The 15,518-nt window shown below is 57.3% G+C and overlaps 2 protein-coding genes across 5 annotated transcripts in view; both read left to right on the forward strand.

The window, feature by feature from the left end:
- LOC135887747 (class I histocompatibility antigen, F10 alpha chain-like) overlaps nucleotides 1-15,518 on the forward strand; it is a 265,826-nt gene that overhangs the window by 3,527 nt on the left and 246,781 nt on the right. The window contains exons 2-7 of one of the 3 annotated variants that reach the window (XM_065415484.1): nucleotides 912-1,172; nucleotides 2,899-3,174; nucleotides 4,447-4,722; nucleotides 5,195-5,311; nucleotides 5,652-5,684; nucleotides 6,104-6,122. In XM_065415484.1, the coding sequence (XP_065271556.1) occupies nucleotides 912-1,172; nucleotides 2,899-3,174; nucleotides 4,447-4,722; nucleotides 5,195-5,311; nucleotides 5,652-5,684; nucleotides 6,104-6,122 (982 nt within the window). Of the gene's footprint in view, nucleotides 1-911; nucleotides 1,173-2,898; nucleotides 3,175-4,446; nucleotides 4,723-5,194; nucleotides 5,312-5,651; nucleotides 5,685-6,103; nucleotides 8,530-15,518 lie in introns of those variants that run through there. The other 2 variants (XM_065415482.1, XM_065415485.1) reach the window with 2 other exon arrangements.
- Nucleotides 14,136-15,518, forward strand: part of LOC135887748 (H-2 class I histocompatibility antigen, Q9 alpha chain-like) — a 61,591-nt gene continuing 60,208 nt past the window's right edge. For both annotated transcript variants that reach the window (XM_065415486.1, XM_065415489.1), the window contains exon 1: nucleotides 14,136-14,210. In XM_065415486.1, coding sequence (XP_065271558.1) covers nucleotides 14,150-14,210 — 61 coding nt within the window. In that variant the 5' untranslated portion in view covers nucleotides 14,136-14,149. The remainder of the gene's footprint in view (nucleotides 14,211-15,518) is intronic.

Raw genomic sequence — 15,518 nt, forward strand, 5'->3', positions numbered from 1 at the left:
TTGTTTCGGGCGCAGCGGCCCATTTTTATTTGATTTTTATTTTTTTTGTTAAAGCAGCGGTGAGAGGCAGGGGGAGCACCTTTTCAATTGTTACACTCTCCCGGCACATCTGTGTCTTTGGCGGCATTTCGGCGGCAGGTCCTTCTTTCTTTGGTGGCAAGATTTATTACCCGCCGCCGAAATGCCACCGAAGACCATCAGTGACTGAAGGACCTGCCGCCGGAGTGCCGCCGAAGACCCGGACGCGGTGAGTGTAACAATTGAAAAGGCGCTCCCCCTGCGGTGGTCCCGATATTTTGAAGTTATCATCTGGTCACCCTATAGTCAACATTTCTGTGTACCCCATTGAGCCAAAATTGGGGTGAAAAATCAGTAAACACCAAATAACAGCTTCTGGAAAGCCCGGGAATCTTTCAGTAAAAATCAGTAAAAACTGACAATGAAGGGCCTTGCACACACATGCCCCCCCACTCACGTACACAGAAGCAGACATCACACACAAACGCCCCACATGGACACCGCAGACAGGCAGACAGGCCACAAACAGCCCAGGTTCCGCTGTAGGCAGTTTACCCATCCACCCCTCCCATCCTCGGGGCATTTGCCCATGAGGGAGAGTCCTTCAGGGCTCAGTTAACCCTCCTACCTCCCACCAGTGTCTGACCCCCCCTAAACAAGCCGTCGGCTTTCAGAGGCGCGGGCTGAGAGATCGTTCTTCCTGATTCCCCCTCGGCTCCGCGCCGGGTGAGTCACTGACAGATCCCAGCTTGTTCCTCGCCAGGATGGGGCTGAGGGCAGGGGGACGTGGCTGGGGGTGGGAGGTCTCTGCTGGTCCCCACTGGGTGACCCTGGTGTCCCTTGGGCAAAGGAAGAAGTCTGTGGTTAACTCAACCTCCCTCCTGTTGCTTTAGGGCGCCACAGCCTGGCCGTGCTGGTCACAGCCGTCACCCAGGAAGAGGGGACCCATCACTACTTCATGATCTCCAAGCTGGATGACGTTCAGATCGCGTACTACAGCAGCGACACGCGAGAGGTCAGACCCACCCAGACGTGGGCAGAGCAGGCCGTGGGCGCTGAATATCTCAAGGAAAAGACCCAGGAGTTCTTGAGGCACGAGAAGGGCTCAAAAGTTGAGACCAGTTGGTGGATGCAGCTGCACAACCAGACGGGCGGTGAGTGTCTGAGTTATCGTTATTAATGGACATGGGAGAGCTGCCCGCTCAGAATCACTCCCACTGAGGATCATAAGAACATAAGAACGGCCACACTGGGTCAGACCAAAGGTCCATCCAGCCCAGTGTCCTGTCTGCCCACAGTGGCCAATGCCAGGTGCCCCAGAGGGAGTGAACCTAACAGGGAATCATCAAGTGATCCATTCCCAGCTTACTTCCTTTTCTTTGTTTTAAACCTGCTGCCTATTATTTTCATTTGGTGACCCCTTATTTACTTTCTCCACACCAGTCATGACTTTATAGATCTCTATCATATCCCCCCCTTAGTCGTCTCTTTACCAAGCTGAAAAGTCTCAGTGTTATTAATCTCTCTTCATATGGAAGCTGCTTCATACCCTTAATCATTTGTGTTGCCCTTTTCTGAACCTATTCCAATAGATCATTTTTGAGATTGGGGCTGCCTTGTGCTAGGTGCTGCCCAAACCAAAGCTGGCTGGAAAATGGAGTTTTCTTCCCACAGAAAATTTCACATTCCCAGAAGTGTTTTCATTCCCGATCGGAAGGGAAGTCGGAAATGGGAGGTTTCCACAGGAAGGAAATTTTTCAGAAATTCCATCTCAGAAGAATCCCAGGCAGGGAGCTGGGCAGCCCCGGGATCTTCCCTTTCAATTTCCCCATCAGAAAATCCATGTTTTCTGGCCAAATTGAAATTTTCTCACAAAAATAACAATTCTGTGGAAACAGCCTTTCCCAAGGCTACTAGAATGTCGGGAGTCATTAGGAAAGGGGTAGAAAATAAGACAGAAAATATCTTAAAGCCTCTATATAATTCCATGGTGCGCCCACACCTTGACTACTGCGTGCAGGTCTGGTCGTCCCATCTCCAAAAGGGTAAAATGGAACTGGAAAAGGTTCGGAAAAGGCCAACAAAGATGATCATGGGTATGGAACAGCTTCCATTTGAGGAGAGACTAGAAAGATTAGGGGCGTTGAGCTTAGAAAAGAGATGACTAAGGGGGGATATGATAGAGGTCTATAAAATCGTGACTGGTGTGGAGAAAGTAAATAGAAAAGAGTTCTTTATCCTTTCCCCCAATAAAAAACCAGGGGTCGTCTGATGAAATTAATAGGCAGCAGGTCTAATACAAACATGAGAAAGTATTTCTTCACACAACACACAGTTACCCTGTGGAACTCATTGCCGGGGCATGTTGTGAAGACCAAAAGTATAACTGGGTTCAAAAAAGAACTAGACAAGTTCCTGGAGGGTAGGTTCATCAATGGCTATTAGCCAGGATGATCAGGGACACAACCCCATGCCTGGGGCAACCCTAAACCTCCAACTGCCAGAAGCCAGGAGGGGAAGACAGGGGTGGATCACTCCAGAATTGCCCTTTCTGTGCAATCTCCCTAATCTCTGGTGTTGGTCACTGTCAGACCTTGGTCTCACCCCGTATGGCAACTCTCATGTTCACTGGAGGAGAGACGCCAGGAGCTCAGTAACTGTCCGGCAGGATCCCAACCCCTCAGTCCTTCCCGTGGGTCTGCTCTGACCCCTCCTGCTCCTCGGCGTCCTCTGGGATTGTTCCCTAGCTCAGCATGAGGCCGCCACACAGTCAGAGATGCTAAACCGCCGTCCGGCTGAGTGTCCTCTGACCCCACCCACGTACAGACACATTTCCCAGCTCTCAGTGCAGGGTCTGAGCTCTCTCTCCGTCCCCTCCAGGGGTTCACACTGAGCAGGTTCAGGTGGGCTGTGCCCTGAGCGGCCAGCCCCCCCGCGACCTGAGGTACCAGTACGCCTACGACGGGAGGGACTTCATCAGCTTTGATGCCCAGACGGGGACGTGGGTCGCAGCCGTGCAGCCGGCCTTTGCCCAGAAGCAGCGCTGGGAGACCGGCAAGAGCTACACTCAGTACGTCCAGCAGTTCCTGCAACACGAGTGCCTGGGGACCCTGCGGAGCCTGGTGCAGCAGGGGCAGGCGGTGCTGGAGCAGCAGGGTGAGTGAGCAGTGGGGATCTGTCATGGGGCGTGGGTGATGGGACACAGGGACCCCAGTGGGAGTTGGGTATGTCCAGAAAGGGTGGTGTGGCCTAGTGGATAGTGCAGTGGGCTGGGACTCAGGACACCTGAGTTCTAGCCCCAGCTCTGCCACTGGCCTGCTAGGTGAATCACTCCCACGCTCTGTGCCTCAGTTTCCTCATGTGTACAATGGGGCTAATGACTCTGACCTCCTTTGTAAAGCGCTTTAAGATCAAGCGCTCGACGAGAGCTACAGGTTGCTACCATAACTCCTCACTTAACGTTGTAGTTCTGTTCCTGAAAAATGCAACTTTAAGTGAAACAAATCCAATTGTCCCATAAGATTTAAGGTAAATGTGGGGGGTTAGGTTCCAAGGACATTTTTGGGGGCAGACAAAAGGCATTAGATACTGTACAGTACTGTGCCCCTGGCTTACCCCGCACAGGCACAGAGCAGGACGCTAGGAAGCACCTTTGCAGCGGCAGCTTCCCTGGAGAACAGGCTTGGATTTTGCCGGGAATGCTCCAGGCCCGCCTCTTCCTGTCCCCGCTCCACTCCAGGCCCGCCTCTTCCTGTCCCCGCTTCACTCCAGGCCCGCCTCTTCCTGTCCCCGCTTCACTCCAGGCCCGCCTCTTCCTGTCCCCGCTCCACTCCAGGCCCGCCTCTTCCTGTCCCCGCTCCGGTCCAGGCCCGCCTCTTCCTGTCCCCGCTCCACCTCCTCTCCGGAGCACGCCACATCCCTCCCGCCCTAAAGTCCTAAGCGCCGCCAAACAGCTTCCGGAAGCTGGGAATGGGCGACAGGAGCTGGATCACTTGATGATTCCCTGTTCTGTTCGTTCCCTCTGGGGCACCTGGCACTGGCCGCTGTCGGCAGACAGGATACTGGGCTAGATGGACCCTTGGTCTGACCCAGTCTGGCTGTTCTTATGATGGCTCAGTGACCACCTGCCTGGACGTACCCATCTTAAGGCGCAGAACAGCACACAGCGAAGGAGACCCGGGCGCAGGCCTGTGCTGGTAACTACCCAATTCAGCTACACCAATTTGAGCAAGGATTAGAGCACTTCAGATGAGTTTGCAGAGGGGATTTACACCAAATTAACTAGCTCCGTTTACAAATCAGTGTAAACGGGTGCAGACCAGGTCTCACACACACTTGAGTCCTCGACACACTGCGGGTCTTTGTCTTCTGCCTGTTACATGGTCCCAGCCCCGGGCATGTGGCTCACGCACTGTCTGTCCCCCCCAGTGCCCCCCAAGGTCTCGGTTTCCCGCAGAGACGCCCCAGACAGCTCCATCACCCTCTCCTGCCACGTCAGGGGCTTTTACCCGCGTCCCATCCACGTCTCCTGGGTGCGGGACAGAGAAGACATCCTGGCGGAGATGGGCTCCAGCGGGATCCTGCCCAACGCCGACGGCACCTACTACACGCAGTCGTCCCTGGAGATCTCCCCGCAGCAGGACGGGCATCGCTACGCCTGCCGGGTGGAGCACAGCAGCCTGGAGGAGCCCGTGCTCGTCTGGGGTAAGGGGGGGTGAATGGCAGGGCCCAGGGGTTGGGGGCACAGCCCCATGGGAATTACAGAGATGGGGTGAGGCTGGGCCACAGGAAGGTCAATATCCCTGCCCATCATCAGAGCGAATTCGTCTAGCTCTGGGTATTCGTGTGACCCACAAAAATGGCCGATCCCTCAGCAAATCTCATTAAGTTTCTGGCCGTGGTGCCATCCAGTGACAGTGAGTTCCACAGGCTGATGTCGTTACGAGGGAAGGGCCTGGTTGCTGTGTGGCGTGTGTGTCTGGCAGTTCCCGGCAGAGCACCCCCCCCCCTGTGCCCCATCTCCGTCCCCTTCCCGGCTCAGCCTTTCCCCTCCCCTGGGGCCAGGTCTCTGCAGACGCCCTCGGGGAGACGTTCAAGGCAAAGACCTGTGGCTGCTCCAGGAGGATGCCCCAGCGGCTGCTCCCCTCGGTGACCTGGGCCCTTCTCCATCCCACAGCCCCTGGGAAGAAGGGCCCCCTGCACCCCGGGGTCCTGGCTGCCATCGTCCTGGCCGTGCTGGTTCTGGCTGGAGCTGTAGGGGCCGGCGTCATCCTGTGGAGGAGAAAATCAGCAGGTAAGAGCCGGTCCCATGGAGTCGGGATGTGGGGAGGTCTGGGGAGTGGGGCAGCCAGCTAGCCCAGGGGGGAATGGCTCCTAGCGCTGCCCCCAAGGAGAGATGGGGCAGGGCCATGGGGCAGGGCCAGTCACCATAGCCCGGCCCTGCTAGGGGCAGAGTGGGCTCTGTTGTTGGCTGGGCGCCGTGTGCCCTGCTGGGGGGGGGCACTGGGGTGGGGCTGGCCTGGGCGAGGTGCAGTTGGGGTCGTGGGGAGCCCTGTGTCTGGGAGAGGGGGGGAGGGATCACCGTGGGGGAGGGGTTACCCTGCACTGACCCTCATTCTCTGCTTGTGTTTCAGGCCCCATGAATCCCGGCTACGCTCCAGCAGCCAGTGAGTAAATCCAGGGTACAGGGCCCAGCGCCCCAGTGCATTATGGGTGCAGGGGGTCCCCATGAGGGGAGAAGGGATGCAGGCACTGATGGGGCTGGGCTGCGTGAGTCACAGTCGTCACTCCAAGGGCCCGTTGCAGGCCAGACCAGCCGTCCGGGAGCTTCCGAGTGTGAGGGAAAAGCCGGAGCCCGGCGGTGTCTGTCGGGGGTGGGTATGACCGGGGTCACATGCTGCGTTTGGGGTTCGAACCCGTGTCCATTCCCAGCCTGGGGCAGGTCGCGCCATAGAGAGGAGTTAGTGGGGGGTGCATGGGGGGTGCAGTGTGGGGGACGCCCAGAGCTGAATTCCCGTCCCCCTTCCCTAGCTGGGCTCCCCACAGCTAAACGCTGCCTCTGAACGATTTTCTTCTCTCTCCTCAGCAAAGAGCGGGGAAGATTCTGCCTCCAGCTCGTCATCGGGAACAGACCCCCGGAGCTAGGGGCAGAGTGACGCTGACCCCGCTGGCTGGGCGATCTCTGTCCTCTGACTCCCCCCTGCCCCAGGGGACATTCCCACTTGGTCGTTAGAGCAGTTTCCTCCTGTGGGTGTTGGGTCTTAGACTCTCTGATTGCAGCGTTTGCGTCTCTGCTTCTGCAGCCGGGACTTTGCCTCAACTTCTCTCCCAAGGGGCCGACTCACTCCAGTCATAGGTGCCAACTTTCTCCGGCGCCGGTGGGAGCTCGTTCCCCCCCATCCCAACTTCACCCCTTCCCCACCCTGCCCCCATTCCAACCCCTTCCCCAAAGTCCCCGCCATAACTCCGCCCCCTCCCTGCCCCTATTGGACCCCTCCCCAAATCCCTGCCCTGGCCCTGCCTCCTCCCCTGAGTGCGCTGCGTTCCCCCTTCCTCCCCCCTCCCTCCCAGCAGCACAAAACAGCTGTTTTGCGACGCAAGCGCTGGGAGTTAGGGGGAAAAAGCGGGCATGTGGCGCGCTCAGGGGAGGAGGCAGAGCGGAGGCGGAGGTAAGCTGGGGCAGGGAGTTTGGCACCCACCAGTTTTTCCCCGTGGGTGCTCCAGCCCCGGAGCACCCACGGAGTCGGCACCTCTGACTCCAGTGTCCCGTCTGTGCGGGGGCCGCGCTGCCTGCATCAGGGATGGGCAGTTCCCCTTGTCCTGCAACAGGAACCGGCACAGAGCCCAGTGAGCAGGCAAAGACGGGGGTGGGGGAGCGCCGCAGCGGGGAATTATGGGCTACTCCACCCCCATCTGAGAGGCAAATGGGCCTGCTTGGAAAAAGCAAATCCCAAAATGGTGATTTTCAGAGGAAAAGACTCCGTGCTCTGTTGGAGCTCAGGTCCAAGCTTTGCCCTGAATGTTGTGTGTCAAACCCCCCCTCCCCCACCAAACCCCCCAAATTCTGCACAAAGCTGAGCCGCTGAGTCTCAGAATCTCAGCACACGTGTAATACGTGAGCGTCTCTCTGTGAAGCAGGAACAGCGGAAGGACCCATCCTTCTCCGGCCCTGGCTCCGGGAATGCAGAACTGGGTTTTTTTTCTTTTCAGTTCCAACTTGTTGCTGGCTTTGTATTTTTTTAAATCGTTTAAAATAAGGCCAGGACTTTTGCAGGCTGGGTCAAATATTGTCTGGGGCTAACCCAGCACCTCCAGTGTCTCAGGTACCTACAGACCTACAGACCTGAATCTATTTTTGGATCCGAGGGCTTTCTGAGCCCAAAATTACAGGAATGAGGAAGTCCTTTATTTGCATAAAGGGGTCCTAATCAGACCCCATTGGGTGATGCCGGTGACCTCAGAAAGCGAGTGCCCCGTTCTGATTGGCCACGGGAGCCTGAGGTTTGGCCGTCACTTGTCAGTCCGGCCTGGCCTGCACTGGCTGCTGGCCTGTGGCTGTACCATGTTGCCATGGCTGACACCGTGCCCTGTGCCTCATTCACCCCCAGCTGGCCTCTGAGGGGTAATATCCAGCACGTGGGGTGTCGACAATCTGACACCTACAAGTTTCAGAGTAGCAGCCGTGTTAGTCTGTATCCGCAAAAAGAACAGGAGTACTTGTGGCACCTTAGAGACTAACAAATTTCTTAGAGCATAAGCTTTTGTGGGCTACAACCCACTTCTTCGTTCCACTCTATATGCATCCGCCTCTGTGGGTGTTTTCTAGTTCTCAGTAGTAGGTGCAGACGCCTCTGGCTTAGCGTTCTGGCGCGTGCGTGCGTGCGTGCGTGCGTGTGTGTGTGTGTGTGACCCACAGAATCTATATGAGCACAGCGCCTATAGAATAGCTGCTCAGACACCTACACCAGCCCTAGGTCACACAGCCTCGCTACTGGAAAGATCACACATGCAGGTACTTCAGGGGTTAGCACCTGTCCCTTTAACCCTGCGAAGTCCTGTTGTTTTCACTACGTTCATTGTCTGAGCGTTCAGTGTAACCGGGCGTATTGGAATGTGACTCTGTGAGACGTGGGGAAGAGATCGGCTGTTACCGAATCGGCCATAATTCGGGCAGGCGCCTTAATGGCGCCGACAGCTCTGCTGCCGATGTTCTCGTCACCAGGGAGCGATCGGACCCTCCCGCTATCAGCTCTTGGGCTGGAACCGAAACTTCCGGCTTGGCCTTGGGGATGCGCTGTGCCTGCGGTGCTGCTAGCGACCCAGATCCGCCGCCTTCCCGGAGTGCTACGTAGCCTTAGCAGGGGTTGTGAATGTGTGTGGGGTGGTTCAGTGAATCTGCCTGAGCACAGTAAGTAACTTACTGAATGATTTCATGTTTTTCCATCTTTGATTCGTGTGTTTTGTTTGATGCTTTTGCTCCGCTATTGAGCTAATAAAATACAGACCCTGGAACCGTGGTTGGCTCGGCTGTTTGCTCCCCAGACGTCAGGGCTCCGGAGGAGACTCTGAGCCACACCGAGGGCTGGTCCCTAGAACTGCCCCAACATCCCCCAGTGACGGGCACCAGACCTGGCAGCTGCCAGCTGTCGAGGGAAAGTTGACCTGTGCATTGATCATTTATTTCCCTCAGCAACGTGGATCCAGAGCGTTGGGGGCCCGGGGTGGTGGATACCAGCCAGTCAAGCCAAAGACCAACCAGTCCCCCCTGAATCAGTCTGTGCCCCTCACACCTCCACCCCCTCGGTTACTCACTGGCCTGTGCTCTGAGGCTAGGGGATTTATATCTTTGAATCCCAGTGTACGGCTAGTTGTTCTGAGTATGCCTGTGGTGTTCCAGTGGTTAGGGTGCTAGCCTGGGAGACCTGGCTCTGCCACACACTTCCTGGGTGACCCTGGTCTCTCTAGGCCTCAGTTTCCCCATCAGGATAATAGCCTTTCCCTGTTGCCAAGGGGGCATGAGGATAAAAGGATTGTGAGGTGCTCAGACGTTGCACTATTGGATAGAAATGTCCCAACTTGTTTGATATCCTTCTTAGCTCTTGTATTTTATATCATGTGGCAGGGAGTTCCACAGGATAACCCATTATACTGTATCATTTTAAAAAATCCTAGTATAGACTTTAGTGGCAAAGTAGATTTGTTGCATAACTATGGGCACCATGTTTTATGGCTGCAGACTTCTCTAGACAGGAAAGCATGGTGTTCTTCTGCAAGGGCTGGTGCCAAGGTACCAGGCTAGATGAGCCCATTGGTCTGATTTGGATCTTGGGCTGGATGGGCCCTTGGGGGTTTGTCCAGTGTTGCTAACAAAGCAACCCCCAGCCTGGGTACAAGGGGCCTCCTCTGCCTGGGGTTACAGCACCCACTCACCTCATCACAGATGGTGATCAGGCCTCCAGCCAATCAGTGACCATCACTCTTCCAACTGCCACAGCCGCTGCCCCTGATTGGAGGATTCCCCTTGACCGGGTGGGACTGAGGCTGTCTGGCTGGGGTTGCAGCACGAGGAAATCAGGACTTTCTCCCGCGGCATGTCTGGCTCGGGGACTCTCCCTGCACTGCGGGGTCTATGGCCTTGTGCAGAGCACCGGGTCAGCGCTCATCGACGCTGGCTGCTCCCAGTGTCCTCCTGCCGCAGGGAGGCAGGTGGCTGCTGGTTGGTGACTGAGCCCTGAGCGGGGGGCGCACGGGGACGCTGGCCGGTCAGGTGCCAGGATTAGCTGGGCACACAGCACACAGATCACGCCCCGCAGGGAACCGCACCTGGCACACGGCTGCTACCTGCTCCGGTCAGGCCTCGGTCCTGGCACTGTCTGGGCGTGCAGTGAGCAAAGTCCACAGGCTGTTTGCAGGGGCTGCCGGCCGGCTCGCCCGCTCCTTCCCCGAGGTCAGAGGGTAAGACCCCTCCCCAGGGCAGGAACCATGGGCCTGGCTGTCGCTCTGGGGGTCTGTTGGTGCCTCCTGGGGGCAGTGGCTGCTGGGGGTGAGAACAGGAGGGGCTGGGGAGCGGCTGAGGCCTGGGGAACCAGGGCCCAGCTGTACCGTGTCCCCTGGTGTCTGCAGGGGGCAGTGAGGCGGAAGGGCGGCCGTGCAGAGCCCCAGGGGCCTTAGGGCCGGCTCTGGTTCACGCACCCCAGGAGGGTCGAGGTGTCACCCAAAGCCAGGGGCCCTTTTGAGAAGTGTGGGCCGGGTACGAGCCCCCCTGCTGTGTCGGGCCCAGCCCAGCCTGGGGCTGGGGGTTCATTGGGGCTGGAGAATTCTCCTGCCAGCAATAACAGCTGCACGTCTCTGCCGAGATTCACAGGGCTGCCGGGAGCGGGCACAGCCGGTGGGCAGGCGCTGGACGTAAGCAGCAGAGTTTTACAGTGAGGGGGATTAACCGCTGGAACATCTGCCCCAGGGCCGTGGGGGACTGTCCATCCCTGGCGGTTTGTGAACCAGGACTAGCTGCTTGTCTGTAAGATCTGCTCCAGGGATTACGTAGGGCAGTTCTCTGGCCTGGTGTCGTACGGGGCAGACTGGTGATCACAGGGCCCTGCTGCCGTGGGATCTCGGGAACGTCCTCGGGGAGATGTGCGTTCATCCCTGGCTCTGCCATCAGCTGCCTCAGGCAGTGGTGTGCAAACTGCTCCAGTCGTGTCCCCCTGTTGGAGAATAACAGAGTTCTCACTTTTTGTTTGGGTACAGCAAGTCAGATACTTTATTTTCTCTCTATCAATTGCATAGAGGGAGAGAGCTAAACAGGTCTCTCAACAGGTAAACAATTACAGCAAGCATTTATACCTTTTGTTACAGACAATAATGAGCAACAGCTGCATTTTGTTTATACATAGGTCATCCTGATATCTTGTTTTGCTCACTAATGTAGACTCTTAGTCTACATTCCATATTATCTACACAAGGTCGCAACAACTTCTCTCACAGTTCTTTCCCACTCGCCTCACACATTCCTCGCTTCTACAAATCTCGCGTTATTAGGGTTACAGTTAGCCTGACTCTTGCTAACGAACTGCCACACATTGCATCCCCTTCCTGTCAGTTCTTTCTCTACTTCCACACTATTATTGTATGTAAAGTAAATAAGGTTTTTAAAATGTTTAAGAAGCTTCATTTAAAATTAAATTAAAATGCAGAGCCCCCCGGACCGGTGGCCAGGACCTGGGCAGTGTGAGTACCACTGAAAATCAGCTCGCGTGCCGCCTTCGGCACGCGTGCCATAGGTTGCCTACCCCTGGTCTAGATCATACTGGGTCCTGCCTTGAGTTCAGGCGACTGGACTAGATGACCTCTCGAGGTCCCTTCCAGTTCTATGATTGTGAGGTGCACAGATACCACAGTAATGAAGGTCATAAAAATACCCATGACAGTTTACCAAAGTCCAACAGGGAGCATTAATAAGGCTGTAAATCAAATTTACAATATTTTTCCATGTGTGAGCACAATGAAGTGTTATAGTTGAAATAAACTGAAAGAAAACAAAGGAGCAGAGATTACAACCTATCTAGATTGTCATCTATTGCAACAGACATGGGCACACATTCAAGTGTCTGAGATATGCACAAATATTAGATAAACTTTCTTCTTCAGCAGTGTAATAAAGCCCCATGTCTGCCTCTGTCCGTGTGTAAATTATGGGCCATCTCCAGGTGTCATTATATGCATGGAACACCTATTGAATTCAATGAGAATTTGCATGTGAATTTGCCCCTTAATATAAAGATAAACCCAAACCTGTTGCAGTGCAGACAGAGAGAAAGGCAAGTAAGTGGCTTGGTGCTGGTTTCCCCTCCCCGAGCCCGCCCGGCTCCCTTCTCCGCAGCTTTGCCCCGAACCCTCCCTGGGAGTCCCCCCCTTTGGCCGCCAGGTAAGGTTTCACACCTGCTTGGCCAGGAGCCCCCCCAGAGGGACCTGCCAGGGGGCCAGGTGAGTCCCAGCAGTGCTTATCTGGAGTGGCTCCCAGGAAGCATCCAGCAGGCAGGTCCCTCCCTCTGGCTCCTAGGGTCGCGTCGTGTCGCGTCGCTCGCGTGGGTCGGGTTGAGGGGGATGGGGGGGGCTCTCTGCCCGGCCACTGCCGGCGTCTACAAGCTCTGCCCCGCTGCAGCACGCAGCGGAGCGGAGACCTCCTTGCCGCCTCTGTGTGCCTGGGGCTGCGGGGCAGGGCTGCACCGGTATCTGAATCGCGGGTCGGGTTGACGGGGGGCTCTCTGCCTGGCGCCCGCTGCCCGGGTCTACAAGCCCGCCCCCCCCACTGTAGCACGCAGCGGAGCGGAGACCTCCTTGCCGCCTCTGTGTGCCTGGGGCAGGGCTGAACTCTGCAGGCTCCTGCTGGCTGGCGGGCTGGTGCCGCCGCGCCGGGAGCTCAGCTGCGCTGCCCCAGGGCCCAGGAGGAAGAGGTGAGTGGCGCCGGCTTGCCGCGGCCCCCCGATATCGGGACAAAGTGCATCCCGACCAATGTAAGGTCGGGACGCAGGACAAGTCCCCTAAAATCGGGACTGTCCTGATAAAATCGGGACGTCTGGTCACCCTAGTTAGAGTGGGGGGGCTGGGAGCCAGGACTCCTGGGTTCTCTCCCCAGCTCTGGGAGGGGAGTGGGGGCTGGTGGGTTAGAGCAGGGGGGGCTGGGAGCCGGGACTCTTGGGTTCTCTCCCCAGCTCTGGGAAGGGAGTGGGGGCTAGTAGTTTCGAGCCTGGGCTCCTGGATTTTGTTCCCATCTTTGCTGTTGTCACAGAGTAAATCTGTCACTTTTCTCTCTGTAAAAAGAACAGGAGTCCGTGTGGCACCTTAGAGACTAACACATGTATTTGAGCATAAGCTTTCCTGGGCTACAGCCCACTTCATCGGATGCATAGAATGAAGTGGGTTTTAGCCCACGAAAGCTTATGCTCAAATAAATGTGTTAGTCTCTAAGGTGTCACAAGTACTCCTGTTCTTTTTGCTGATACAGACTAACACGGCTGCTTCTCTGACACCTTTCCTCTCTGTGCCTCTCCCCACCCATGCAATGGGGGCAGTGATGCTCTAGACGCGCTGGTGATTGTTGTGTTGTCACTCACCGCACAGGGGGGCTGTGGTGTTTAATTCATTACATTAATAAAGTGCCTGAAGTTCCCAGCGTGACAGACATGTTCTTGGGCTCCACACCGAGGTACCTGGACGTTCTCTGGCCTGGGTGCTGCAGGAGGTCAGACGAGATGAGCCAACGGTGCCGTCTGGCCTTAGAATAAATAGAATAAATTTAAACAAAAATCTCCAGAGGCGGTGCTAGCATCGGGTGACCAGACAGCACGTGTGAAAGATCCGGACGCGGGGGAGGAGTGGGGGGTAATAGGAGCCTATATAAGAAAAAGCTCCAAATATCAGGACTGTCCCTATAAAATCGGGAATCTGGTCCCCCTAGCTTGCGATGGGCAGAGAATTAATTCTTGTTAGTTAATTGCTGTTCTGGTAACTGAAGCCCTGGGGACAAGTTCTCAGCTGGGCCGAACTCCCGCCCAGCGACCGTAGCAAGGCCGAGGCGGGCCCTGACGGTTCCCAGGCGGGTGCCAGCATCCCACTGACAGGGCTGCCCCCTCTCGTGACTCCAGTGTGAGTGTCACTAGCTTTGGTATTTCCGTAAAGCCCCAGCTCCTGGAGTCACGTGAGCGGGGGAGACTCTCGGCCGGCGTTAGTCAAAGGGACGTTTCCAGCCCTTGTTGTTGTGGAGAAAAGTTTGAAATTGTGACCCAAGAGCGCCCTGACAGCTAGGAAAGGCAAAGATGGGGTGGGCCCAGGGGGTGGGGGCGGGGCACTGCCCGGGATTCACAGCCCAGGGGGCGGGGCCTCGGGGTGGGGGCGGGGCGCTGCCCGGGATTCACAGCCCGGGGGGGGCCCTCGGGGCGCTACCCGGGGTTCCCCTCTGGGCTCATCCCTGCTGAGTTTCGCTTTCCCGGGTACAACCTGCCCGGCCGGGTTCTGCCCAGCGACCGGTGACGCGGCCGGGTCTGCGCGCGGCTATTGGACGGGACCGCGGGAGCCCGGGACGGGGGGAAAGGGGCCGGTTCATGCCGGGCGGCGGGACACGGACCGGGCGGCGATGGCGACGCTGCTGCTGCTGCTGCTCCTGGGGGCTGCGGCCACCCCGGGGGGCTGCTCCGGTCAGTGCGGGGGGGTCGGACCGGACATGGGGGGCGGGGTGTCAGCAGTGCTGGGCTCTGCGTCCGGACCGGAGCGGGGGTCCGGTCGGTGTCTGTCCGGGATCCCCCGGCGGGGGCTGGTTCTGGGCATGTCACGTGTTCACCCCCCCAGCCAGGACCTGGCCCCGCTGTGCTCGGCGCTGCGCACCCGATCAGCCGGCGCGGCCCGTGGGGCTCGGGGGGGGGGGGGCAGTTCTGGTTTGTCGGGTCCCGGCTCCAGGGACCCGATGGTGCCGGTCGGTGACTAACCGGATTCGGGGTCTGGGTCCCGCTGTGGCCGGCAGGTCCCCGCTGCCCGCCCTGCCCCGGGGCTGTGGGGATCCCCCGTGCGCGGCGCTGCACGGCTGGGTCCTTCCGGGGGGGGGGGCGGACGGGGCTTAGTCACAGGGAGTAAATTTACCTCCCTTCCCCCCCCCCCCGACAAGAGTGACATGGGGGGGTGGAAAAGGCTCCTCGGACTCTCTAACCTTTAATGGCTCCCAGCAGGTTCTTGGCGCTGGTTTAACCCGTGTCCAGACCCCCTGAGGGGCTTGGCCCTGGCTAGGTGCGGCCGAGGCTGAGCTGTGTCCGCACCAGGGCAGCCGCCCCCAGGGCAGCAATGGGTCTGTGAGTGGGGACAAGTCTTTAGAGGTGTCGCCCTAGGGGGGACGTGTCACCCCCCTGCCCCGGCTCTGGCCGTGTGCCCAGGGCAGGGGAGCGGTGAAGTCCCAGGATCTGTGCGTTAATCAGGGCTCAGTTTGGGGGCGAGCGCCCGTTGCAGAGCACAGACCAGCTGCCTTTGTGCCGTTGGGATCTCCTGGGATTGCTGGGTCGGAGCGTCGGGATCCCCATGGGGGGTGTGGGGAGAGGGGCAGGGGCACGTCCTGCTTTTCCTGGCCTGGACGTGACTCTCCCATGGCCCGAGCTGACTTCCGTACTGGGCAAACTGGTTGAAACTATAATAAAGAACAATATTGTCAGACACATAGATGAACATAATTTCTTGGGGAAGAGTCAACGTGATTTTAGTAAAGGGAAATCACGCCTCACCAATCTACTCGAGTTCTTTGAGGGGGTCAACAAGCATGTGGACAAGGGGGATCCAGTGCATAGAGTGTTCTTGGATTTTCAGAAAGCCTTTGACAAGGCCCCTCCCCAAAGGCTCTTAAGCAAAGTAAGCAGTCATGGGATAAGAGGGAAGGTTCTCTCATGGATCGGTAACTGGTTGAAAGATAGGAAACGAAGGGTAGGTATAAATGGTCAGTTTTCAGACTGGAGAGAGGTAAATAG

Source organism: Emys orbicularis, chromosome 13 (genome assembly GCF_028017835.1).
Source record: "Emys orbicularis isolate rEmyOrb1 chromosome 13, rEmyOrb1.hap1, whole genome shotgun sequence".
In the NCBI taxonomy this organism is placed as follows: domain Eukaryota; kingdom Metazoa; phylum Chordata; order Testudines; family Emydidae; genus Emys; species Emys orbicularis.